General features: G+C 51.7%; 11 protein-coding genes across 11 annotated transcripts; 5 read left to right on the forward strand and 6 right to left on the reverse strand.

Annotated features, from left to right (window-relative positions):
- The first annotated feature begins 280 nt into the window (after positions 1–280).
- On the forward strand, positions 281–1,060 carry CC77DRAFT_1017223 (hypothetical protein). Its single transcript, XM_018524361.1, has 3 exons — positions 281–445; positions 505–565; positions 676–1,060. The coding sequence occupies exons 1-3, from the start codon at positions 365–367 to the stop codon at positions 792–794; spliced, it is 261 nt and encodes an 86-aa protein (XP_018388995.1). The 5' UTR covers positions 281–364; the 3' UTR covers positions 795–1,060.
- Positions 1,061–1,578: 518 nt separating this feature from the next.
- CC77DRAFT_1091787 (hypothetical protein) lies at positions 1,579–3,075 on the reverse strand. The gene is made up of 2 exons (XM_018529590.1): positions 2,286–3,075; positions 1,579–2,214 (listed from the first exon to the last, which is right to left on the reverse strand). The coding sequence occupies exons 1-2, from the start codon at positions 3,013–3,015 to the stop codon at positions 1,946–1,948; spliced, it is 999 nt and encodes a 332-aa protein (XP_018388996.1). The 5' UTR covers positions 3,016–3,075; the 3' UTR covers positions 1,579–1,945.
- Positions 3,076–5,689: 2,614 nt separating this feature from the next.
- On the reverse strand, positions 5,690–7,491 carry CC77DRAFT_612443 (nuclear localization protein). Its single transcript, XM_018532447.1, has 2 exons — positions 6,299–7,491; positions 5,690–6,243 (listed from the first exon to the last, which is right to left on the reverse strand). The coding sequence occupies exons 1-2, from the start codon at positions 7,336–7,338 to the stop codon at positions 5,814–5,816; spliced, it is 1,470 nt and encodes a 489-aa protein (XP_018388997.1). The 5' UTR covers positions 7,339–7,491; the 3' UTR covers positions 5,690–5,813.
- A 1,712-nt stretch (positions 7,492–9,203) lies between these two features.
- CC77DRAFT_1017226 (hypothetical protein) lies at positions 9,204–9,898 on the forward strand. The gene is made up of 2 exons (XM_018524362.1): positions 9,204–9,272; positions 9,338–9,898. The coding sequence occupies exon 2, from the start codon at positions 9,432–9,434 to the stop codon at positions 9,804–9,806; it is 375 nt and encodes a 124-aa protein (XP_018388998.1). The 5' UTR covers positions 9,204–9,272; positions 9,338–9,431; the 3' UTR covers positions 9,807–9,898.
- Positions 9,899–10,480: 582 nt separating this feature from the next.
- CC77DRAFT_1028612 (FAD dependent oxidoreductase) lies at positions 10,481–11,961 on the forward strand (the record flags this gene model as incomplete). The annotated part of the gene is made up of 4 exons (XM_018526456.1): positions 10,481–10,682; positions 10,767–11,231; positions 11,288–11,679; positions 11,734–11,961. The coding sequence occupies 4 exons, from the start codon at positions 10,481–10,483 to the stop codon at positions 11,959–11,961; spliced, it is 1,287 nt and encodes a 428-aa protein (XP_018388999.1).
- A 360-nt stretch (positions 11,962–12,321) lies between these two features.
- CC77DRAFT_1091791 (hypothetical protein) lies at positions 12,322–13,332 on the reverse strand (the record flags this gene model as incomplete). The annotated part of the gene is made up of 2 exons (XM_018529591.1): positions 12,322–13,128; positions 13,189–13,332. The coding sequence occupies 2 exons, from the start codon at positions 13,330–13,332 to the stop codon at positions 12,322–12,324; spliced, it is 951 nt and encodes a 316-aa protein (XP_018389000.1).
- A 769-nt stretch (positions 13,333–14,101) lies between these two features.
- CC77DRAFT_1028613 (Zn-dependent exopeptidase) lies at positions 14,102–15,689 on the forward strand (the record flags this gene model as incomplete). The annotated part of the gene is made up of 3 exons (XM_018526457.1): positions 14,102–14,200; positions 14,251–14,571; positions 14,619–15,689. 3 exons carry the CDS (start codon positions 14,102–14,104, stop codon positions 15,687–15,689), a joined length of 1,491 nt encoding a protein of 496 aa, XP_018389001.1.
- Positions 15,690–15,771: 82 nt separating this feature from the next.
- CC77DRAFT_1091793 (hypothetical protein) lies at positions 15,772–16,689 on the reverse strand. The gene is made up of 3 exons (XM_018529592.1): positions 16,528–16,689; positions 16,138–16,196; positions 15,772–16,079 (listed from the first exon to the last, which is right to left on the reverse strand). The coding sequence occupies exons 1-3, from the start codon at positions 16,602–16,604 to the stop codon at positions 15,832–15,834; spliced, it is 384 nt and encodes a 127-aa protein (XP_018389002.1). The 5' UTR covers positions 16,605–16,689; the 3' UTR covers positions 15,772–15,831.
- A 671-nt stretch (positions 16,690–17,360) lies between these two features.
- Positions 17,361–19,860, forward strand: CC77DRAFT_1017234 (hypothetical protein). Its single transcript, XM_018524363.1, has one exon. The coding sequence runs from the start codon at positions 17,425–17,427 to the stop codon at positions 19,588–19,590; it is 2,166 nt and encodes a 721-aa protein (XP_018389003.1). The 5' UTR covers positions 17,361–17,424; the 3' UTR covers positions 19,591–19,860.
- A 163-nt stretch (positions 19,861–20,023) lies between these two features.
- Positions 20,024–21,583, reverse strand: CC77DRAFT_613906 (S-adenosyl-L-methionine-dependent methyltransferase). The gene is made up of 6 exons (XM_018532450.1): positions 21,383–21,583; positions 21,310–21,323; positions 21,238–21,257; positions 21,052–21,161; positions 20,667–20,998; positions 20,024–20,616 (listed from the first exon to the last, which is right to left on the reverse strand). Exons 1-6 carry the CDS (start codon positions 21,457–21,459, stop codon positions 20,138–20,140), a joined length of 1,032 nt encoding a protein of 343 aa, XP_018389004.1. The 5' UTR covers positions 21,460–21,583; the 3' UTR covers positions 20,024–20,137.
- A 400-nt stretch (positions 21,584–21,983) lies between these two features.
- On the reverse strand, positions 21,984–23,819 carry CC77DRAFT_928797 (hypothetical protein; the record flags this gene model as incomplete). Its single annotated transcript, XM_018534075.1, has 5 exons — positions 21,984–22,027; positions 22,086–22,366; positions 22,413–22,524; positions 22,573–23,333; positions 23,383–23,819. 5 exons carry the CDS (start codon positions 23,817–23,819, stop codon positions 21,984–21,986), a joined length of 1,635 nt encoding a protein of 544 aa, XP_018389005.1.
- Between the last annotated feature and the right edge of the window lie 877 nt (positions 23,820–24,696).

Consider the following 24,696-nt stretch of genomic DNA (forward strand, 5'->3'; position numbering starts at 1 on the left):
CATCGCATCGTCGAATTAAAAGCTTCTCAGGATGCCACGACACGCCTCCTCGATTCGCCAACTTGTAATTGACCAAAGATCACAGCACAAGAAAGACTAGAAGAAGTCAGGCGCTCGACTGAATTACATAAGTATGAAATAAGATAGAATTCGTGATGATCGTTAGTAACAGTGTTGTACGTGAGCATGACCCGCTCTGCAGGTACCCCTTCTCCACCATGACATCACAGCAAAATACATCATCGAGATGATAGAAATTGAACACGACAGGAACTTCTACCCCTCATATCAACACATCTTCCACTCCTCTTCCCTAAAATCCCATCAGACTATCACACCACCCAATTCATACTTACATTTCATCATGCCTCGCAACGGAGACGGATCTTCAGACAACGGCCCCATTGAGGCCGGCCAGGACGCAGTTCACGGTGCTTCTGGAGACGTAAGTACCCTCGTCTGCTACAACTTCTTACGAAAAGCTCGGCTCTGACCATATGGCAGGCAACTCTCCAGCACACAAAGAACAATGTCGCTCCCATGCCAGAGATTGAGAAGGGCGAAGGTACGACTCGTTTGCCCCACCTACCCCTCTTCGTTGCTCCTGCTCCTCAAATGACAGCAAAGAAGGAAAAGGAATGTTTTGAGAGGAAAGCAAATACTAACATGAGATAGCTATCGAAGGCATGAACGCCTCTGGCGCCGGCGACGCACCAAAGGCAGGCCACACCGGCCAAGGCAAAGCAGCTGCCGACTCAAACAAGCCTGCCCCCGTCGACCAGGCCACCAAATAAGCAGGTCACCAAATAAGCTATCAGGGTAGTGCAAAGCTCGGAATCTAGGAAGAAATTCCGATGCATGCAAGGGCATGTTGCCACAGCCGATAGATATGGCTGGCTAGCAGGCAAAGGAGTAACATCTACAGTACGACGGACTCCGAGTGACATCGGTAGTTGCGTTGCATTGCATTGCGCATGCAAGGGCCCAGATAGCTACGACTGTAACGAATGAAAGCAACAAATGTAAAATGCCATCCTAAAGCAATATGTTCTAGATCCGGTGTTTGTGGGGCAAAGCGGTGTACATGTCGTGCGGTGTACTGTTGTTTTGCATGCAATGCCCTGCGACGCCAAAATGGTGTTGAGCAATTCAGGCCGGTCTTTTCATGTGGTTAAGCGAAAACTGATAAGCCCCGCGCACATTGCAAAGACCGATTCCCTTGTATGGGTCCCGACACGGATGAGCTGAGCAGTACAAGTTTACGACTGCTTCGTATTGCGGATGTTTGAATTCCGCAGCAGCCTATGAATAGACTTTCACGAGTGCCTGGTCACGTCATCAGACGACCTAGAATAAGTTGGTGTCAACTGGGCTGGTAGTTTGAGTGGAGGTTGTTGGCGTCAGCCTGCATGCGAAGTGTGTCTCGCCTCAGCTGAGCCGGAGTCCGAAGTGGAGGTGGGATGGTTAGCGTTGGAAGGGGGGAGAATCGTGGAGAATCGGTGACACACTGGAGTGGCAGTGGGTACTCAACAAAAAGCACATGGAGAAGGTCGAGCATCCAAGTCAATGAGAAGACATCACGATGCAAAGGAAGAAGGGTAAATGAATAGTAGATCATGGTATTTGGCCAGATAAAGGCACCAGCCCTTGGTGTATCTTGTCCGCCATATGTCCCATCAAGGAAACAATATCCAGAAAGGTTACCAAGTCTAAACGAAACTGTTGCTACAAGAGTGTACACGCTCAGAACGCCGTCCCACGCCCGGTAGTGATGCCACACCCCATGTTTTCCCAACCCAGTGCCCCCGTTAACCTCAATGATCGCACCTTACGCCTACCCAATTGCTTAGGCCTAGAAGACCTCATCAGTCGTGAACCACAGCCACCATCCACCAACTCAGCTTGCTTCTTCGCCCCCTTGGTGGATTTCGCGACAGCGATAGTGCTAAAGTTGTCCCGCTGCGAGGGCCTCGTCGCTAACCGAAGTTGCGCCAGAGGCACTCTGCAAGTCGTTGAACTTTGCATCAAAGCCGTCAAGAAAGGCATAAGAGTTTGAGAAAGAGCTGTGGTCGAAGGGTGTTGGACCGAAGACATCGCCTGAAGAAGAGTCGACCATGCTAAAAGCGGGCTCCATTGGTGCAGTCGTTGTTGGACTGCACTTTGGGAAGGGCTCGAAGTCGAAGAAGTTTTCCATGACGACAGACTTCTCATCGACTGGAGCGTAAGGTTGAACAGAGAAAGGTAGGCCCAGATCGCCCGTAGAGAGGTTCCCGAAGTCGACTGACACGGCAGGTCGCACAATATCGCGGCAGGATATTGTGTCGAGTCGAATTCGGGAGAAGCCTCAAAGCTTGACGGGGGTGTCTCGGGTTGACAGGATGAGTCACGGGGTGAGTCCATCGAGTCCATGGACTCGGGAGGGCTGGGGAAGGATGTTGGGATCTGCGCGGGGCAGATGGTGTCGAAGGTGTCGCTGGGTGGTGTAGCTAGGTCGAAGACCTGTTGGGGTGCTTCGCCAGGGTACTTGGAGCGGTAATATCTAAGCTCGGCCTCCATCTCGGCCATCTTTTGTTTGTAGGCCTGCATGTTGGCCTCGAGCTCGTCCTTCTCGGTCTGTAGAACCTCGTATTCTTGTCGTTTGCGTTCGCGCGAGTTGTGGGCGGCGAGGCGGTTGCGCTTTACGCGTTCTATCCGCCGTTGCTCCTTCTCGTCCTCGGTCTTGGCCCGCTTCCGTGGGGGTAGGCTGGTTTTGGGTTCGGGGAGCACCTGGCCCCACGACTTGCGCTTCTTCACGGGCTTGGAGCCATTGCTCTCGGGTGCAGGTGTGTGTGATGCTTCCGACGAGTTGGACGAGTGATGTGCGGGTGAGGGTGAGTGGTCGTAGTTCTCAATCATCTCCATCTTGATGGTAGTAGGCATGGCCTCAACGGATGGTGGGGGGAGAGGCGTGGAAGTCATGGCCGAATTGTTCATGGTCTGGGAAAATAGACTAGAATCGAAGGTGTACTGAGCCATGGTGAAGTCGACAGTTGACGGGGCTATGAGTGGGCATAGTGGGTGATTATCACTAGGACCCGGGCTGTGCGGCGAAGAGGACAGGTGGCATTCACGGACACTTTAATAGGCAGCTGCCAAGCGCAGCCATGGACCCCTAGTGCGCTTGCCCGCATCGGGGCTACGCTAATTGAGCCCACCCTCCGATACACGCCCCCCTACGCTAGGAACTCAGGAACTCAGCCGCCCGCCCCGTCGTTTCACTACCCAAGTCAGGGGACCGCCGTTGCAGTCTTCGTCCTACAACCTGCCGGACTTGATTCCTGCTTGCATGTGCCGCTTCTACCACCACCAGACGACGGGGCCGCTGTCCCAGGCTTCCGTCTCTCTTGCTTCTGAGGGAGGCGTAAACGGGCTTATCCAACTCCGACGTGCAATCGAGGCGTAGCACGAGCTGGTATTAGCCTTCTCGTGCTCGACCCACCTGTATCACTCGGTGCACCTCAGTGGCGACACGAAACAAGTTCAATGTAGCATGTCGTAAGATGCCGTCAGCCAAACCCAATACGCCCCAACGCCGCGCTGCATCCAGTCCCCTCCGGATCAACTTCACAGTCACGCACACCCCCCAATTATTGCCCTCAATATGCTCGTATACTTCAGGCACGGCTGGCGTAGATGAAGGTCCGAAGCCGTTCCTTCTCGAAGCATCTGCACCCCATAGTTCCAATCTATTTTGCCGGGTCGCTAACTATTCCACCCACACATCTTCATATCCCCACACAACCTTGCAATCTATCGTGACTTCCATAGTGCGGCCTATTGCCGGAAGATTTGCGCAACCTGGGGTAAACTTCCTTTGTTCGTGGAAACACCAGGGAAGCCGCATAGAAGCTTAGCCTTAGCTTCCTTCCTTTATTGCTGCTCAAAACCGAAGCGTCACACGAGTCCCTTTGCCTCCGGCTCTTTTGGAGCAAAGGGTCCCTGGTGAGTTTATGCGAGTTTCCACTCAAGCTTTACGAGCATGTGAGACGGGGGCTCTCCGGTAGTAAGAAAATAACAAGCCGGTGGTTCATTGATCAGCTCTCATAATCCTGCGGTACCGAAATTACTTTTGCCTTATCGTTCTCTTGTCATCCTGTCTTCCGCAGCCGCCACGCAATGGACTGATTGCGCACGAATTTGGTCTTGAATAAAGATGGCGTGCGTAACAGTGGGCTAGCGTCTCATGCGTTCTTTGTCGTGGGCATCGCACTCTGCTCCACCAACCGACTCGTCACCGTTTCAGGCACCAGAATTCGGACCTATCGCATCGGAGCCGCCTACAATACAGCGATCTAGATCTTACCACCGAAATTCTTGACTCAGTACACAAGATCTACATCAGTAATACTGCCGCCTACCGGCTATCCTCTAACGGGCTTCTCAGGAGAGCATGTGGCTCTTACCAATACTCCAGCGGACCAGATGTGCCCTCTTCTTCGCAGAACAACATGTCAGTGCGGGCCGATGCTGGTAGAGCTGGTGCGTGGTGATCCAATAAAGGATAGGGGAACGTTACGACGACGTCTACGAAGCAATCGTTGCCGCTTACGCAGCAGTCTTAAGACCACATCACCATCGTGACGAGAATGCTGCCGCCTGTTCAAACGTCGTGCAATGGCAGTGCCCGAACGACTTTGTGAGAAAACGAGCATCTTTGTTGAAATGGTGTTATGAGCCGAAGCAAAGCCAAATTTGGTGCCAGACTCGTAGCAATAAGATCGCTGCTGGACGTGCGCTGCCACTCACTATTCAAGGCACTCATGTAGAAAGTGGGCTATCAAAAGCGTCTCTAAGACTAGTGATACCACAAGGTATCAGCACAACTCAACATGCGTCCACTCTGAGCATCATCACCAGAGCTTCGTTTACTAATTGAACTTCACATTGCGATTACAGATGATCCATCTCCGACATCTTGTTACAGGAATTTAGCACTTAGAAAGGTGTTAGATGTAACAAGCAGCATAGAGGTTCATATCCGTTCTCAACCAGTAGTCGGACGCAATGCATTGCAGTCCAGGGGAAAGAACATCGACAATATCAAGAATGGGGTTGTAGTTTGGAATGCTGGTGCGATATCTACACGTCAGACGCAGGCACCGAGAGAGCATTTGTATGCTGCTGAAGGAGACTCAGCAGCCCTGATGTGGCGACCAGAATGCAGTATTGCGTTGGTCATGAAGAAAAAAGGCAGTATCTTGTGTCAATGACGTTTTGAGATAATTCCAGTGCGCGGCAGGGACCCGCTTATTGAGATGTTTTATCTCAGAATATGTTTTCTGGTCCGTACATTCGTCCATGCACTCTTTCTCCCTGTGCAGAGGCGATGCATTATTCAGAGGAAGCGTTGTAATCAAGGCATTAAACGATCCTATACTAAGCTATCATCGTGCCAGTGTGTATGTTGCGACCAAGGAGCACGTGGCGCTCGGCCTTGTCGCCATTCATCAACGACATGTACGTAGCGCGCCAAACGAACAGCGGATAGACGTGAATTGTCAAGGCACGGGATGCAAAGGGTCGTAAGATCATGGCCAAGACATTAATGTAAAAGAGCAGTAAACTGTGTATTATGAATGACTTGGAGCCGTGTCCGTGCGGCGCTTCATTCAGATATCGCAATATGGCGAGATGTACCTAGTTGGATCCTCTTTCTTGAATACGGGACCTGTTGATATATCGTACGCCAAATCGCGCCGTGCTGGAAACAGTACCGGTATCTAAGACAACATATGAGTAAATAGGTTCCTGGACTCCAGTCTGGTTTGGATGTCTCAAACCGGGACGCCCACAAAGCCTATCTTCGGTCTCACTCTTGCACCATCAGTGGTCTCCCCACCCCATTGACTACGCCACTCTTGTTCCTCAGCCTTGACCTGCTCAAGAGCTTCAAGTTCTTCGGGCTTCATTTTTAGCCTGTCTTCGTCGTCCAAGACTGGTAGGCCATTGGTGCCAACATCAACGAAGTCACCGTCGGGTCCGGGTATACCTAGCCCGGCGAAAGGGGGCTGTTGGAAAACAGAGTCGACCACGAGGTATTTGCGACGGACCAGCGGAGGCACGTCGGTTTCTTCGGCTGAGACCTCTTCCCATCGTGCATGTGTAGGTTGTGTGACCTTTGGATAGCACATCAGGTTGGTGTGTGGATCGTAGACACCAGTGAGGTTTGCTTTCCGTAGCTTAGAGAGGTTTGAGTTGAATCGACTGGGATAAGTTAGCTTTGCTGATTATAGGTTAGTAAAAGGGAAGTTTTGCTTACCTTGCAGCTCGTCCATGCTCGAACTGCCAGTTAGCAGAGGTTATGTTGACCTTCCGCTTCCCAGGCACAGGCTTGCCATTAGCGGTTGGCACACTAGGCACACCAGTATGGTACACACTACTGGCACCATGCCAAGCGACGTATTGGTTCTTGTTGTATGGCTCCCCAGGAGGCGGTAGCCTGTCGTTGGGGTCTGCAATTTCCCCTTCGACTGCGCCGCTTTCCTTTGCTGCAGTAACATAGTAATCGTCGATGATCCTCTTACCTCCGATGATGATGCGTGCGCCAAACTCACGGAAGACGGATCTGGCTGTGACGACACCAATGGCACGACCCTTGTATGAGTGTGGGATGATGTCGCGGTCGATCAAGTCCCTCTTCTCGGTATCGTCGATGATGATTTTGTAGAGCTTCATATGTTTTGTGAAGAACAGATAACTATCCCTGAATCCACAACAACGGGCTGGTTCTGTCGACAGCATGTACTGTCTGTCGCCTCTGCCCTTGATAGTGAATATGCGCACACGGTAGTCTCGTCCGCCCATAAGGTTGCCGAGTTTGTCGACCTTCTGCTCGCCTTCCTCGTCTTCCGGTAAGTCGACCTCATCATTGACTACATCCATCATGTTGCCCTCCTTGTCAATTGGGACGCGCGTCGTATGCGATGGCCCTCCTTTTGGTGGCCGTCCTCGACCTCCGCCTGACGGCCGTCCCCGCTTGCGCTTAACGGGTGTACCGCCTTCGGAGTTGTCGGGTTCGACAACGTTCCAGTCTGGTGGCCTGTTCTTAGGAGGGCGACCAAGACGCTTCTTACGGGGAAATGGCTGGATGACTGCTGGAGAGGGCGAGCGCTCAGAGGGTGCCGCTTCCTCGTCGCTTCCTTGAACTGCTGAGTCGGCATCTTCTTCCTCTTCCTTGGGTGTGTCGGCGCGCGATTCTGGTGCATCTACCATTTCCTCGTCACTGTCCTGCTGAGGTGTTGCGCTGCGAACAGGCGTACTGCGACGCGCTGCAGCTCGAGAAGGGCGACCACGCGCCATTGTGGCTAGTCGAGAACGATGCCGGTGTGGCGCGTCTGAAGCTGGCGACGATGAGTGTGGCGTACGTATGGGCGACTCCTACTCGGATACTCGAATATAAATTGGGTGAAGGGCGGCGTTGAAAGTTGATGATGCGCTTGCACTCCACGACTGCTAACGTTCGCGACGTGAAGGAGCTAAGCAAGGGTCTGGTGCACGGGCTGGTCCAATCACGTGCACCGCTTGAGCCAAGCGTTGTCCATTCACGCCTTCTCAGATCCAGCGGCATGTATTCTTGCACGCCTCACTAAAGACATGCGTTCATCATCAGCGAGATTGGGTGAGCGTTCCGATACATACATACGCCATACGTCAATACACAATGATTATCTCTGGATATGCGATCAAACTCAGCATGTTACATCGCCATCCTATGTATCCCTAGATTCGGTTCTTACTTCCTCAATCTGCTGACGAGTTGATCCTGCCGAACACATCACAATGCTCTTGCAAACTACCAGCCAATGTCACGTAAAGTCAGCTTGGCAGGAGCTGACCTATATATCAACAAACATAGCTTAAGGTCAAGAGCCTCGGATTCAAGTGCCATACGCTTGTACTTGCTCGTGGCGTCAACCGTTCAATCCATTTCGTAGTCTTCAGCACACTCTCGAGCCTACAGTGTATAACCAAGGTAGCAACGAAAAGCCATCATGCCTCTCGATCGCCTCATCCAGGCCAAGAAGAGCGTTTCGGATATATTCACTCGGATGAGCGGTGCACCGTGAGCGACGGTCTTTCCTACCCTGTTTCTGCCATGCTAATTATCTCAAGGATTCATTCACGTTCTCCTAAGCGAAATGAAAACGATGAACCAATTTATGAGACTCCGAATCCATATTCACCAGGAGCAAACTCCACCGTACCCGATGCAAGTGACGAATCACCTGTACGAAAAGGTCTAATGGGGTCGTTGAGAAAGCAAAAGCTGCGCAGCATTAGCTCATTACGAAGTCTGCGGTCGCCTACCAAGACCAAGCAGCTTGACACACCTGCATCACCGCCGGCCGACGTAAGTGTCCCTTCAAATTGTGGCGAAACATCTACTGAAGTTGTGTTTTACAGGGTCCTTATACCCCAAAACACCGCCTTAATTCATCCCTCGTACTCGACTTCGAGGAATCACCCTCTGACAAACCAATATTCGATCTCGACCGCAAAGACTCTATCACCTCAAGCTTGAGGGTTCACCACTCCTCGCCCGTGCCTGTTCCGACATCTGAGAAACGGAATCAGCAATCATCTGTCGATTTATCGCTCATTCCTTTTGGGACTGTACCGCTTTCACCAGCTCCCATCCAGAGAATCTTGGAGTTGGACCAGACTGGGAGCCCCCCTTCGCCAACGTCCATCCTAGCATATAACCAGGATCAAGAAACGATGAAGAGTACGGCGTCAACAAAGAGTGCTGTCTCTGATAGTCTTCATGGTGCTGGAATCTACCTCGATGAACCCGTTGTCAGTCACGACAATTTAGAGCTCAACCATCTGCTTCCAGACGAGTCCCTCACGAAAATCAATAACACTGAAGAACCACGACAATCACCAGCCTGTGAAGAACCGTCTGGTGTACATCGTATGGAAGATTCATCGACCCACAAGACAGACGACGAGCAAGTTTGTACACGAGGCAGTGCCACCAACAAAGCACTGAATCCACCAGATGTAAACAAGATGGTAGAAAAGCAGGCAAAAGTCATACTCGATAAAGGTTATCATGCAAGGACCTATCGTCGAGCAGATGGGAGATGTCGACTCAAGATCAAGCTGCTCGCTTCCGACTCGGAGGGTGGCGACGACAACGCTCAATGTGATAATGAGATACCGTTCAAGCTTGTTGGTCCTCAAGCAGACATATTAGTGTCGGAACTTGGCTCCATCGTTCGGGAAAATGGGTACGAAATGTTCCTGAATGAATTGCATCTGAGAAACACACTGACTTCGTATATGCACCTTGTAGGATGGTTTTTATATCTGATGATAAGCTTGACAAAGCGTTTGCAGCGGGAAAACTTCCAGCATATCTAGACATTGCTCTGGACGAGGGCAACGCCATGGTTGTGCAGAGCCACCTCCACAGCCCGACAGAGGTGGGGAAGCACGATAGCACCTGGGGCCAGCATACAGGACTCTACGATGGCTCGGGCTACGGAGCGGGATCCAGCTTACAGCCTATGACGGGTGTGACTGAGATGGCAGACGTGTCTTCCACAAGCATCCCTGGAGCATTCTCAGACCATGAGAATGAAGCTCCCACAATCATTCGCAGGCTGTGGGAGAAAACCTATCGTCACGGTCTTGATACAGACTTTCTTGGACAGGCTATCGTGGGTGACGCAGCAATCTCCGAGGCGCATGAGCAACCCGAAAGCCATTTCAAGGACTACAAGCCTGTCCAGGGTATGCTCAATCCTCGTGGCAATGCATAGATCACCAAGTACGCGGGTCAATATGCAAGGTCGGTCAGGATCGCTGGGTCGGGCCGTAAAAAGTGTGAGGATGACAGAACAGGAAGGATACATGCGGCATCATTCGTAGAAAACAGCATCATTCCATCAATAGAGTCTCTGTAGCTAGCAATGCACCACACAAGCTCTTCAATGTACGCGTCTTCTTGCTTGTCCCATATATGCGATGCAGGGGTTTCGCGTTCCTTAACTCTCGTGATGATACGATGGCATCCAATAGCCGGACGTACAATGGACGTCAAAGTGTGCAGATGATCCGAGTCTTGCATCAGTTAGTCGGACCAGCGGTAATCTAAAGCGGCGGAAGGCCGGGCTCCAGAGGGTGTTCTGGAGAAAATCAGGCCATGTCGGTCATGCTACTTACCCGAGTTTGGGACGTCGACTAGGGTGCGGAGTGGATCAGCAAAGGTATGCGGAACAGCTCGTACGATGTTTTGCGTCGGAGGTGGATAGGAACATGATCCAACACATGATGATTATGCTGTGATGTGAGACGGCGTTTGTGCGCCAGCCTAGACGAAGAGGAGTTATTGGCACCTTTAAAGGTCTGGCGGCGGGCGGCTCGGGCATGGAGGCGTCGACTTGTTCGTTTCGCTGTTACGTTGTCCCTCGATTTGCCAGGCGTGAAGTTCAGTATGCCAGGTGTAGATTATAGTTCCTGCGGGGAAAACACCAACGACATTGCCATCTTGGGCTGCGGTATCATCGGCTTGTGTACCGCGTACTACCTCACAGAGAGTGGAGCGACAGACCCAAAGACAATTCACCTGATTGATTCAAGTCCGGAGTTGTTCCAATGCGCGTCTGGCCTTGCTGCGGGGTTCCTCAGTGCTGACTGTACGTATGGGAAGCTTCCGTCGCGTCTGGGATGGGCGCGGCGCGTCATCTATACCCTGATCGCATTATCTGACTACAAATCAGGGTTCGCCCCGTCGGTATCTTCGCTTGGCGCGTTGTCCTTCAAGCTTCACGCCGACTTTGCCAATGCGCACTCTGGACGCTCAACATGGGGTTACTCGCAGTCGACTGGCATCTCCCTCTCGCAAGACAGCGAGTCAGCCATCGGCGGCAGCGGCGAGGACTGGCTTGAGAATGGGACGAGCAGAGCACAGCTAGCGAACCACAACAAGCCCTGGGAAGAGCAGGCTGCCGGCCCAGAATGGCTTCGGCGTACACAGGAAGGCATCATGGAGGTCATCAGTCGGGATGGTACTACGGCACAGATCGATCCCTTGAGATTCTGCCAATGGCTGCTTAAAGAGGTCAAGGAAAGGGGAGTACGGATACATCAGCCTGCGAGGGCGACAGCAATCATCAAAGACGCCGACGACGTCTTATGTGGCTTGAGGATCTCAACGAGCGATGACGCTGAGTCGGACACAGAGTGTAAGATCCCAGTCGACAACTTCGACTTTCACATGGCGACTGACAATCTGTAACAGTGCCGTGTACTCGCCTCGTTATCACTTCTGGCGCCTGGTCTCCTCGTGTTTTCAGCACCCTCTTCCCGTCGTCCAAAGCACGCATCCCTGTTTCCTCGTTAGCCGGCCACTCGCTGCTCGTCCGAAATCCACACCACAAACCCGAAGAGCTCGATAAGGAAGTCTGCCACGCAGTCTTTGCAACAGATACACTTGGCTTCTCACCAGAATGGTTTGCGAGACTGGGTGGAGAACTGTACCTGGCAGGACTGAATAGCACAAGCATACCGCTACCAGATGTTGCGACGGATGTCAAGGCTAATGACAAGGCCATTGCCCAGTTGAGACAGTGCGCAAAAGCTATGATGATGAATGTTCCGGGAAAGGACATGGAGGTCTTGAGAGAAGGCTTGGTACGTCACTATCCTAGGGGTAGGATTCTAGACATATACTAACTTTCGAGGTAGTGCTTCCGTCCAGTCACGTCCAGCGGTCGACCTATCGTATCGCGAATACCAGACGACAAGCTTGGAGGCACCAAGACCAAAGACGGAGAGAATGGAGGTGTCTATATAGCGGCGGGCCATGGTGCTTGGGGTATATCACATGCGCCCGGCACTGGGCTTGTTCTGTCTGAACTGATAGAAGGACGGGAATCTAGTGCAAAGATTGAGGCACTACAATTACCATCGTAATGTTTTGATATTCGATGAGAAACTGAATAGAGTACCGCGCTTCTCAAGTGTTTGTGGTCTGCTCATTTGGCAACGTATGGCAATGAACGTGCTTTGACACTAACAGCAGCAAGATACTATGTATACATAGAGGACTCCGCATGCATTGTCACGGTCTAACGAGTAGAGTATATGTCTGATGCATCAAATACCTCGAGAGTTTGTATTCGTAGACACTTCGCTGACTTCGGGCTAGCTATGCTTTGCCCAAAGCAGTTAGCGCAAGCACCTTGGTAACCCAGCCCATCAACGTCGCTTGGTCTCACGTCGTCCTGTCTCGCTATCCTGTAGTACCATCTGGCTCGGTGTCATCTCCTTGTATCACCAGAGTGTTTCCTCTGTACCCTTATTGACGGCATATCGAAGATGAGCTCTGATCACCACGCTGCGTTTTTGTATAATGAAACCATGTTTGATCTGTTCACAGAGGTCCAGGATGGCTGTAAGGTTCCTCGACTTACCATCGTCGATGATAATGTTGCCGGTACGATTGATCTGGTCAATTTTGTTGCAATCGCCACTGATGCCTGTGATGCTAAGCTTTTCCAGTCTGCCCAAACCAAGGATGGCATCCAGTTCGAAACCACATAGATAGTTATCCACTGCAAGTGAATATATAGGTGTAATTTGGAAACCGTTCCAGAGTGTGTCCCCAAACAGTAATGGCGCGTACAGTTTGAGATTGAGCTCGCGAAGTTCTGGCAAGTATGGCATCGTAGAACACAAGAGGTTGTTACATTCTTGCGCAAGTTTACGAGCATCAGTTTGGCTTTCTCTGTTTTCAGATCCGAAAAGAAGGCGCTTCCGTTGTCCATTAACGTTTCCTATTGTAGCCTTTCGGACTGTAAGATGGAGTCGCAAGGAACAGTCGGCCAACAAGACCAGGATACGACCAAGGACTACACCATCGTCAAATTCGAAATGAGCTGCCTCCAACAGACAATGGAGAAGTTCACTTTGCAGCTTCTTGTTGACAAGGCAAAGAGAGGGAAGAAACGGAGCAGTCCTCCTTTTGAGTCGGATCGAACGCTCGTACTCTTGAGAGAATTGCAAGTGAGGCCAGTTCCGACAGGCTATCGAACTCTTTTCTTCTAAGAAGTACTGATCGTAAACCAAGCAACGCAGTTCCTAGCGATACACAAGAGTTAGTGTATGAACACCAAACCATGAGCGCGATAATATTCGTACGATGGGTAGTTCCATGAAGAGGTGGAATGTCGGTTGACAAAGCATGTCGTCCATGTATGGATTCAGTGCCATGGGGAGTCCTTCGAAACTACCCGCATGGTCAGGTTCCGTGCTGTGAGCACCAGCATTTGCCGCTGGGACCATGTCGTAGCTGGAGGCGGTTGTGATCACGTTGGCACCCGATGCAGAACACGCGCAATCTGTCGAAGGAGTGGCCGGCGGAGACAATACCTGTCTAGATTGTGTATCCATCTCACAAGTCGCTGTAGTGTAGTGACCTCGGGAGCGCAACGCGCAGTAGGTACCGAGACAGCAGGGTCCGTGGCGATGCGCTAAGAACAGTCTTCCAAGGTTCGCTTGAATCCCCGCCCATCATACCTGGCCCCGAGCTCAACAGCCGCCGAATCTGCCATCTGCCATCTGCAAGACGTTTTTCGAACTGTACATCACATAACTGCACTATCTTCAAGCTCGGTTCTCGTGCTCGGCCTCTCGGCCTGGATCGACTTCCAACTCCACTGGCGTCCGGTTTGCTACCGCCAGCCGTCTTTTAGACAAGATTCTCCTCCTTCAAGACCACAACAAGAGTAAAGTGGCTCTTGGCATCCTTGGCACGACACCATTTTCAAGCCTACCAAGGCCTCTTATCACGTCTTGACATGGCTCGTGTGCTTCTTCGCTCGGCTCCACTCCGTTATTGGCGGGTACAGCGTAAGCTTCGTATATTACCGGCTCAACTTGTCCGTATGCAGCAGGTCGAAAGAGCACAGTATGCAAAGACGTCAGCAGGATCTATGTTCCTGGTCGCTGGGCCGGACACAGCGATGGAGAGATGGTAACAAGCATAAATTGCGCAACGTACCCGGCAAGTTGCGAAAAACCACTGCCTTTCATTGCTCACTGTTCAACTACAATGGCTGTCTTGAAGTCAATCGCCGTGGCTGCTGCATGCGCTGCAGCAGTAGATGCCGCAGCTATCCAGCCTCGTCAGTACAAGACGCTTGTCGATTCGGTATGCGATTTATGACAACATGCTCTTCTCTCCACTAATTCGCGCAATAGCAATCTCTGCGTAACGCTCTTCACATCGACAACTTGTACGCAAGAGCAGAGAAGCTCCAAGAGATTGCATACAGTACCCCCGGCAAGAATCGCGTCATTGGCAGCCAGGGCCACGAAGACACGGTCGAATACATCAAAGGGGAACTTGAAGCGTTCTCAGACTATTACGACGTATATACCCAAGATGTGCCACTCTCCATTGGGTATAATGCCACCCTCAGCGCCAACAACAAGACTATCGAGGCTTTCGCTGTGACGCTTGCTCCAGGTGGTAATGTGACCGGCCCGCTTGTTGCTATCCCTAGTCTTGGATGTAATGAGGTAAGACAAATTACTGCATCTTCACGAGCAACATTAACACTACCTAGGAGGACTTCCCTGAAACCCTCGAGGGCTCCCTCGCTTTGATCCAGCGTGGTAACTGCTCATATGGTGAGAAGGTGCAACTCGCAGCTGCTAAAGGTGCTCTCGGCGTCGTGGCATGGAATAACGCTGAGGGTACTCTTGAAGGATATTCATTGCAAGTCTTGTACCCTGAGGGCGATTTCGTCCCTGTTGCTGGCATCACCCTTGGCCAAGGAGAGTCCCTTCTCGCCCAACTTGAAGCTGGTGTGGACATCACCGTGGATATGTGGACAAACGCTACCGTCTACAACACTCGCAACCTTATTGCTGAGACTAAGGCTGGTGACCACGACAATGTCATCCATGTTAGCGGTCACTCCGACTCAGTTACAGCCGGTCCAGGTATCAACGACAACGGTTCAGGTTCTATGTCTATTCTGGAGATTGCTCTCCAACTTACCAACTATACTGTTAACAACGCCGTGCGATTCAGTTGGTGGACTGCGGAAGAGGCTGGTCTGCTAGGCGCCGAATACTACGTGCATGAGCTGCCTCAAGACGAGAGGGACAAGATTCGTCTCATGCTTGATTTTGATATGATGGCATCTCCCAACTTTGCCTATCAGATCTACGATGGCGATGGTTCCGCTTACAACCTCAGCGGTCCTACTGGATCCGCCGAGGCTGAGCACGAGTTTGCTGCGTACTTTGACAGCATCGGTCTCAACCACACTGAGATAGAATTCGATGGTCGTTCGGATTATGGTCCCTTCCTTGAAGCTGGCATCGCAGCTGGTGGAATCGCAGGCGGAGCTGAAGGCATCAAGACTGAAGAAGAAGCCGAAATGTTTGGTGGCGGTGCTGGCGTACCTTACGATGTGAACTACCACGAGGACGGTGATACAGTCAACAACCTGAACCTGGATGCTTGGATTGAGTTCACCAAGGCTATTGCGCACATGACGGCTACGTACGCTGTTTCGTGGGATAGTATCCCTCCAAGAAACGCGACGGCTGCGCAAAAGAGGTCTGAACGTTACACACAGTGGAAGCAGGAGTTCCGCCAGACAAAGAGGTATCAAAGATGGGTGTAGAAAGTCAGCACTTTCAACAGGAAATTATTACGTAGTATGAATTTAGATGTGAATTGAACAAAGTTCTCAGTCGAAGCCCATTACATTCTATCTCGCCAGCCAGGGTTGCTATATGGCTACTACGCATGTTGGCATTACATCTCTACTCGTCGTCGTCATCATCGTCGACCACAGGTACGGGATCAGCCTTGCCTGTCGTCTTGACTTTCCGATCTTTCTCTGCGCCAGCTGGTTTCTTGGCTTTGGGATTGGCGTCCTCATCGTCATCGTCATCTTCCTCAGGCACCGCGGCATCGTCATCATCATCGTCGCTTACATCGTCTTCCTCCTCCTCGTCTTCGTCATCCTCATCGTCTTTGGGCTTGGTGCGCTTGGTCTTCTTCTTGGGTGCTGTGGCCATGTCAGATGAAATGAGATACAAGGATGTTGAAGGATGGAAATGACTTACGGGGCTCTTCGGCGTCAGAGTCGTCGGAATTGAAGTTTGAGCCTTCAGATTCGGCGTATCTATGAGGCGGAATGTTAATCTTGTTTCATAGATGAGGACGTTCATTGGCTTGCGATCACAAGCATTCACATTGTGACCGACGTGGGCATCGAAGGGGAACGCCAAATTGGGGCTATCCGGAGCGTTGTTGCGGAGCGCGATCATGTCAATTGTTCCGGTCACTCAGCAAGCTCGCAACGTCGCTTCGATGTATGCAAAACTTGGGTAGAGCTTGGAAGCGTGACCAAAGGCATGAATTCGCTCAAATGATAAAGAGCGGTTCAATGCCAGCAAGAAAGGTGCATGCGACGGGAGGTACAGAGCCATGACGTCAAGGAAGTGCTCACTTACTCTTCTTCCTCATCACTCTCGTCACTTGGGAGGGCGACAAGCTCCTCCTCTTCGTTCTTCCTCTTTCTTGTAGACATGGTATTGTTCTGGGGCAAATTGGCAAAAGTTGGTAGGTCAAAGTAGTGTTTTGGGGTAGGGCGAGAGCTGGAAGCTATGGAGAAGCTTGCGAGCGGGGGCCCAGAGACGGGGGCCCGGATGAAATACACACAACCTACGCAAGCCCTATCAAGGAGGCTGGGAAACCAGGGCTTTTGCGGGCTTTTGCTCAATGGCTTAGTTCGGGCTGTTCGGGTGTGTTGTGGTTAGCCAATCATTGGCCATGTGGTCATCACCCGCATTGGAGCCCCGGGATGAGGGCACACAAGCGTTGCACTGCTATTGCTTTGCTGCAGGTACCGCGCAAGGAGGTATCGGTTGACTTGGACGATTTGTCAGGAGTACTCAAAGGTTACATGTCGATGGCATCCTGCTAGATTGGCCTATATCTGAAAGCTATGTACCTAAACATGCCCGAGTATGTGGACACGCTGGCGGTGCATTGCAATCGAAGAAATGGTATGCAGGCGCAGAAGAACGTCATATCGGTTCGCTTCCATCGTGAAGCTGCATTGCGATGCACATGAAACCGTCCCTACGACCGAGAGCCCGATGTGTACATCTGTGACTAGGGTGAAAGTCGCCGTGTTGGCTGGGTGTTCGCAGCTCAAGGTGCAGAGCTCAAGGCCGTAACAGGGAAAGCGTACCCCACTTGGCGCCAGTCATGGCTAGTGCTGCCCCTCCCGCGGTACCGCGTCTTATTCGTGCTGGCTCGACTCTATTTCTTACCCTCAATAGTTTCTTGTCCGAGTCGACTCAACACTCGTTTGCACCCACGCCACATATCCGAGTACACGCAAAATGTCGGCACCCCAGGTCGCAAGGGCGCCGGTCCAGCGGCTTCGGGGCCTCAACGATTCCTATCACTACCAGTCCAAAGCAACGCAACGAAGACAGGCGCCTCAGGTCGCTGCGCCCCAAGCCGCCAAACGCACATACACTTGCTGTTCCGACCCCCAAATCGACACTTCAGACAATGAAGTCATGTGCTACAACTGCGGTCATGTCCACAACGAAAGCAACATCGTCTCCGAGGTTACTTTTGGCGAAACTTCGGGCGGAGCAGCCATTGTCGAGGGTGGCTTCATCCACGCGAACCAGCGACATGCAAACTCCATGGGCGGGACTATGCGAGGCTTGGGCGGCATGGAGAGCAGGGAACAGGCTGCGATGAGTGGCAAAAATTCTATCCAAGCTCTCGGCGCATCTCTCAATCAGCGCGAGGCCGTCATAGAGCAAGCCTTCATGTGGTACAAGCTCGCCATGAACCATAGATTCATTCAAGGTCGCCGCATGAGGAACGTCGCTGCTGTCTCCATCTACATGGCTGCGCGGAGACAACCCGAGAATACGCTTATGCTTATCGACTTGGCCGAGAAGATTCAAACAAACGTCTGGGCTTTGGGAGATACGTACAAACAATTTCTGGAGATGCTAAAAGAGGAGGATCCAGCACAGCTTGTGGGCACCAAGGCCGTCCAGGAGATCGAGCCTTTGATGCTAAAGTACTGTCGAAAACTGGAGTTTGGAGATGACTCTCACAGAGTTGCCGACGACGCCTGTAAGGTCCTCAAGCGAATGAATCGAGATTGGATGGTACAAGGTCGTCAGCCGGCTGGGCTTTGCGGTGCTTGTATCATCATAGCCGCCCGTATGAACAACTTCCGTCGAACCATTCGAGAGGTCGTCTACGTAGTCAAGGTCGCCGATTCTACCATCACATCCCGCTTATACGAATACAAGAGAACACAGAGCGCGGCTCTGACGGTCAATCAGTTCCGAGAGTTTGGACCCCGCCTCAAGGTTAAGGCTCAGCCTCCTGCCATCTGGAGGCGCGCAGAGAAGGAAGAGCGCAAGGAGAAAAAGAAGCAACGGGCCCGTGAAGGAAGTGATGTTGCACCCCCACAGAACGAGTCAGCCGGTAGCGAAGTTGAACCAGGCGAGGATACAGCACCAAAACGCACAAGCAAGAGGCGCAAGTCGAATGATGGTTCGTCTCAGCCGGCCGGAACACAAACTGAAACCCTTGACACACAGGACAGCGATCCGTCCGCTGAAATAGAAGCGTTCGATGGTAACAACGAGGCGGTCGTGGAGTCGGTTGCTTCTGCAGTTGAAGAACTTGAGGCTGGTGAGACCACCGATCCAGACTTTGTCATGCCCAAGAAGCGTGGCCGACCACCAAAGAAACGGGTACCCGTCGTCATCGACGAAGAAGATCTTGAAATTGAGCAGGATCTGGAGGATGAAGTCACAAGCACCATCAAGGATTGGGAGGGTATCTTCAAGGAGATCGCCAACAGCGAAGACCACGAGCTTCTTAGGCGCTCTGGTTGGACAGCAGCAGAGATGGCCCGCGTTGCTGCTGACACCCGCGATGTCGTCCCCGTGAGTTTGGATCCTGAAGTCGGTGAAGACGAATTCAATGATGACCCAGACGTTGCGACCTGCATCCTTGCCCCGGAAGAAGTCCGCCGCAAGGAAGCTATCTGGATCACGGAAAACGAAGATTGGCTGCGCGCCCAACAGACGAAGATGTTGGAAGCCGAACTTGAAGCCGCGGAAGACAAGCCCAAGAAACCCAAGCAGAAGCGCAAACACCACCAAATGGGTGACGGTAATGTTCTTGAAGGCCAGCCGGCAACTAGTGCAGCGGACGCTGCTCACAAGATGCTTAAGAAGCGCGCCAAAGCTTTCAGTAATCACATCAACTACGATCGGCTCAAGGAGCTATTCCCCGGTGGCCAAACTTCAGCGAGTCCATCTGGTAGTGGACAGGGTGCCAGTCCGTCTTCCAACGCACCAGGTGCTGTACAGCAGGCTACAAACGTTGATGCGGAGGGTGAGGAAGAAGAAGAAGAGGAGGAGGAGGAGGAGATGCAAGAGGCAGAAGAGGAAGAAGATTTGGAGCACAACTACCTGGAAGACGACGATGAAGGGTTTGGTAATGAAAGCTACGACTACTAGAAGTGAACGGCAGTGTATTGTGGGCAGTTTCGGTTCAAGTATATCAGAAGATTGGCGATTTAGGTTGAGCTTCATTGGCGAAGAGGTCTACTGGATATCATGGTAATCATGCACGGCGTACTTGAGAGCTTTTTTTTCGCAGCCATATTGGCTAGGCAGTTAGAAGCGGAGCATTATTGGGATTTAAGCTTTGCATACATATATACCCCCGCTTGCAAGCGTAACATAGCATCGTAGTAACGGAGTTTAGCCTTCTTCCAATGGTACCTGTATCTCTCATCTGTCGCTCATGCATAGTTGGAAGTCTTGGCTCATACATCACGTCTCATAGTCGAGGACAGCAATATTGGTTGTAGGGGAGGAATTCCCAATGATAGATTGGTCCCTGCTTCGTAACTCATTCACACATGCTCATGCTACCCTAAATTTTTGGTATGCGAAACCCTTGCCCAAACGCCGATTAAGTCTATCATGTAAGACACAGGCGTCTCATTGCCCGAACGGTAGTGACGCCGTCCCAAATCTCACTGTACACGCAAGACACCAACTAGCACATCTTGTACTGGGCCTCGCCAGACGCTTGTCTGTGCATATCGCTCGACTCGAGCTTGTATGAGATGTTAATGTCCAAATCGCGGTGGTTCTTCTCGTTGGGCTTGTTCTCTAGAATGCCGCTAATGGTTTCGCCCTCCTCGACTGTGAGCACATCCTTGAGGTAAAAGACTGTCTGCTTCCAGTGAGTGTACTTTGTGTGGGGACCGGTGGAGAAGCGGATGGGCTTGTGGCAGGCGGCGAACTCAATGTCGAACCAGGCGATGACGGCGTGGACAAAGTCGCTACGACGCACCTTGAGCTCGTACGGTAACCGGAAAGCGAGGTCGGCGACAGTGCAAGTGTAGAGATCAAGGGTGATGACAGGCGAGGGGTCGGTGACGACGGCCTTGATGTCGACGGTGTCGACGAGGGGCTCGGTGATGGCGGTTGCCTTGAGGGGAGAGTAGTCGAAGCCCCAGACGTTGTCCCAGACTGCTTGAGTCAGCAAAATTTTATGAGAGTCGGAGTTGTGCATTGCTTACATCCAATCTTCTCCTCCTTGTAGTCGCCATCCTCGATACCAGCCATGAAGATGGTGGCCTTGTCGGGGAAGATCAAGCCGTCCTTGACAAGGTACTTGTCGCGTGCGTACAGAACCGTGTCCAACATGGATTCGTAGAGCAAGAAGTAGCCCATCCACTCGGATATTATAATGTCGACCTTGTCGAAAGGTAGTACGACCTCCTCCATCTTGCCCTGGAGCAGGGTGATCTTGTCCGACATGCCGTTGACCTCGACAATCTCCTTGGCCTTGTCGATGATGGTCGACATGTCCACACCAATGACATGCTTTGCGCCGGCCTTTACGGCGAACCTAAACCATTGTATCAACGCATGCTCGCGTGCTATAGGGTGGGGTGCGCAAACATGCTGAGAATGGATGTACCGCATCCAACGTCAAGGACGACCTTGTCCTTGAAAAGGTGGGGGTTCTGGTAGATGGCATCGCGGTAGCTCTTGGTTCGCACCTCATCTTTCTAAACGCGCACCGTTAGCCATGCGTCGCGATCGCTGCGAGGAGCAGCCTGAGAGGGCAGGGTGGGGCTGTCGTACCAGCATTTCCTCGTGGATGCCTTGACACGCGCATTAGTATCAGTCATATCATCGGAGCGACTCGGTACGGACCATGGTGGTTGTAACTGCAGGCAACAATGTTAGCGAAACTCTGCGTGTATCTGGACCCTCGAAATATGCCTACCTGTTGAAGTAATGCGCCTCAGAGTGCGCCATGCCCGTGAGGGGGTCCTTCTTTCCGGCTTCTTGTTGGTTCGCCATGTTGGTATTCGGATAGGAGAAGGAGGTGGATTGTGATTAAACAAAAGTGAGGGAACAGAAACTGGCGCAGTTGCGGTCAAAAGTTAGGATAGGGAAATTTTGGTTTTGGTAGTACCAAGCACAGACTCAACACCAGGGTCTCAATCTCGGAAAGCGGGGCATCTGAGACTTTGGAAGCTAGGCTTAAAGAGGCATGACACCACGACGATTTCGTTTTTCACTGCTGATTCCACGCCTCGCAAAACAACGTTTCTGAACCATTATACTAAGTGCAATAAATACAGTGGAGCTACTTGTAGAATTAAGAGATACGTGGCAATTTGTGAAATCGAATTAGAGAAAGCACTGAGAGGGGTATATCGTGCCAGAAAGCAGAAACCGCCCTCGTCGTTACGTCGTGTGTTTTCGTTTAGGTCATGTCGTTAGTCGTGAATGAGTTTTGTTCGTAACGTCGTCATGTATCAGCGAGTGTCGGACAGGTCTGTCAAGGGAAGAGTGCTGCGCTGGCTTTATCCCAAAGCCGATCAGACTCGGATGCTATGGAAACTGTCTCTGAAATGCTTCGCATCTAGCCAACATGTCAGTTTCGACCGGTCACCGGTGTAAGCAGCATGAAAGTGACGTACCTTCTGATGAAGTAAAGGTCAACCGGTATTTGCCCGTAGAGCCTTTGGGTAGCCTGTAGCCATCACTGAAAACATACGGATGCAGCTTCTCAAACTGGATTGTATCGGGACCAACGCGCTTCATCCAGTCGCTACGTCCAACATATTGCGTAACGAATGCAGTCCAGATAGGGATCGTGTTTAGCGGCCCACGGCGAGCAGTAGCCTCGAATCGTACGCAGCCAGAGTCTGTGTCATAGTAGATGCGGAAGGCATGGAGATACCTGTTATCAGTCGTCTCACTGAACAGCGTCAGCATGAGATAGGAAGCCACGACTGCCCACTTACCCAGAAAACACAATCTTCTCCCCGGGCACGAAAACATCTTCCAGTCCCTCTGCAATACCGGTTTGATCTTGACGCTTCATAGCAATGGCGGTGCAGTAAAACAACACCATGCCTAAGAGAATGTCAGAATATTTTGCATCATCAGTTCAAGTCTACTCACGCTCATATAAAGGGAAGCGCAACCTAGCCCATAGGTCAAGTCGACCATCTTCACGGTTGACCCGGCAGAGCCGCAAGGATGATCCTGCACGCCGGAGTGCCAATGCGGTGATTGGGATCTGGTGTCTCAGGCGATGTCCGTCGGGATCCATAGTGAGGAAGAGTATTCGTGCGCGGTTGTCATCAGCTCTCCAGTATATCCTTACCCAGACATTTGTTGCTTCGAACGGTAATTCCAAGACCTTCTCAAAGCCATCGCTATCTAGCATCTCAATTACTCGGGGCTCGTCTCGTCCAAAGCACTTGGTGCGCTCTGCAGGGCTTTGGAAAGGAGTGGAACCGTGGCGACCATCGAATATCTTCATTGCCCAGTGAGCGACCGGCTCAGAGTCTGTCGACTGACTTGAATAAGCCTGTGATGATGCAGACGAATATGTGGGCGACTGAGGGATCTCTGGAACCGGTGGTGGGACGAACGGTATGTCTCCTATGCCTCCCCACGTCGGTGCAATATGAGATCGATGGGGTAGTGGTAGCTGCGGTGCTTGATATGCGTACTGAGGCGCCGGATACGTAGGGTGTTGGTGTATCTTCGGTCTGGGTACTTTAGGAGAAGGCGGCTGCGGCGTCCTAGCAACGCCCTTCCCATTGCCGTGTACCGAAAGTCTACTGAAGTAGGATTCGACCGGCATTGGCTTTTGCTTCTTGAGTAATCTTGATAGTAGAACTTTGAATTTAGCCAATTCTGCCTCATCATCCTCCCTGGAGCCAGTTAGCCATTCTGTTAGAGTGCCTTTCTACTAGTACCTACCCTTTCAAAGCATCATGCATACCCTGTAGATACGTTCTAAAGGTCTCGAATCTTTTGGGCAGGGACATGCCCTGTGAGGTGAAATCCGCAAGCGCATCTTCCCAGATAATTGCGTATGGTGGTGTGCCCGGAAAAGCACCTGGTGCAGCGTGTCTGCTCTTCTTGGACCTATTGAAGATATCTTGCACGTCGTCAAGCGTGTAGCCCAAGCTTGGAAGGCAAACCTCTAGATCCTTCAGGATGTGGCCTGCGTACCTGCCATAGCGGGACAATTGCAATGCATCGTGCAATTCATGCAGAGCGTGCGATATGGCGAATAGTTCAGCAATATGGCTTCTGATGTCCTTGCGATATTGCGGAATTTCTCCTTCAAACGAGAGAAGGCCTGCTGCGGTCTCTTCAGCTTCCTTGGCGTAGTCGAGAAGTCGCCAGTCCATGATGGAGTGCGTGCCAGGGTAGATAGCCGAAACGAAAGATTAGTAGCAACGCATGCTTTAGACGCCTGAGAATCGGCGAGAAAGGGACAAGAAGTCGCTCAAGCGATGGTGCTACGAGTTGAGCGTCTGGGGTAGACCTCTGGTGGCATGCGCGCTTGAGGAGGGTCGGCTCTTGACGTGTTTATGCAGCAGCTCGCCGGTGAGAAAGCCAATGACCTATGCCGACAAAATCCCTTACCAAGCCTGCATGTAGCCCGCAGTCCTCGCTTCCTCTTTCACACAACTTTTCTGTTCAACCAGTTTGGCCCCCAATTTTAGGGACTGGAATTCCATAGTGCCGGCTTTCTGTACGCAATTGTGCTGCGATGCTGGGGTAACATGCTATTCTGGACAACCGGAGGCGCCACTCCGGCACAACGGCTGCAGCGCTGCGCTGTCAGGAGAAGAAGATCCTTTCCATCATACCGATTCGCGTGACGATGAATATCGAAGTGTCCAGTGCATCCGACTTAATGACATCGTTCGTCTGCATGTCGGCTACTGGCGCTGCGGAACAGTTTTCTGCCTAACTTGCTCCACTATGGCATGGACTAGTCCTGCAATGTAAGCAATAGTCGTTCAACAGTCGATAGAGATGTCGAAGCTGTGGTTACGTGAAGATGTGCGGCTTGACAGCTGTCAACTGATTGACAGACACAAAGGCACCACGCGCGAGCTAGGTATCAACGGCCGGACGTAAATCACAATCTCTCAAGTTTTTGCCATTTGAAGGGACATGCGCAAAATGACTGCGAGTGTTTCAAGATGAATATTGGATAGTCATCTCAATATATACGTGCTGGACAAGGAGCAAAGCTGCGCCTCACTTTGTCCAAGC

This window comes from Alternaria alternata, assembly GCF_001642055.1.
Source record: "Alternaria alternata strain SRC1lrK2f unplaced genomic scaffold CC77scaffold_4, whole genome shotgun sequence".
Lineage (NCBI taxonomy): Eukaryota > Fungi > Ascomycota > Dothideomycetes > Pleosporales > Pleosporaceae > Alternaria > Alternaria alternata.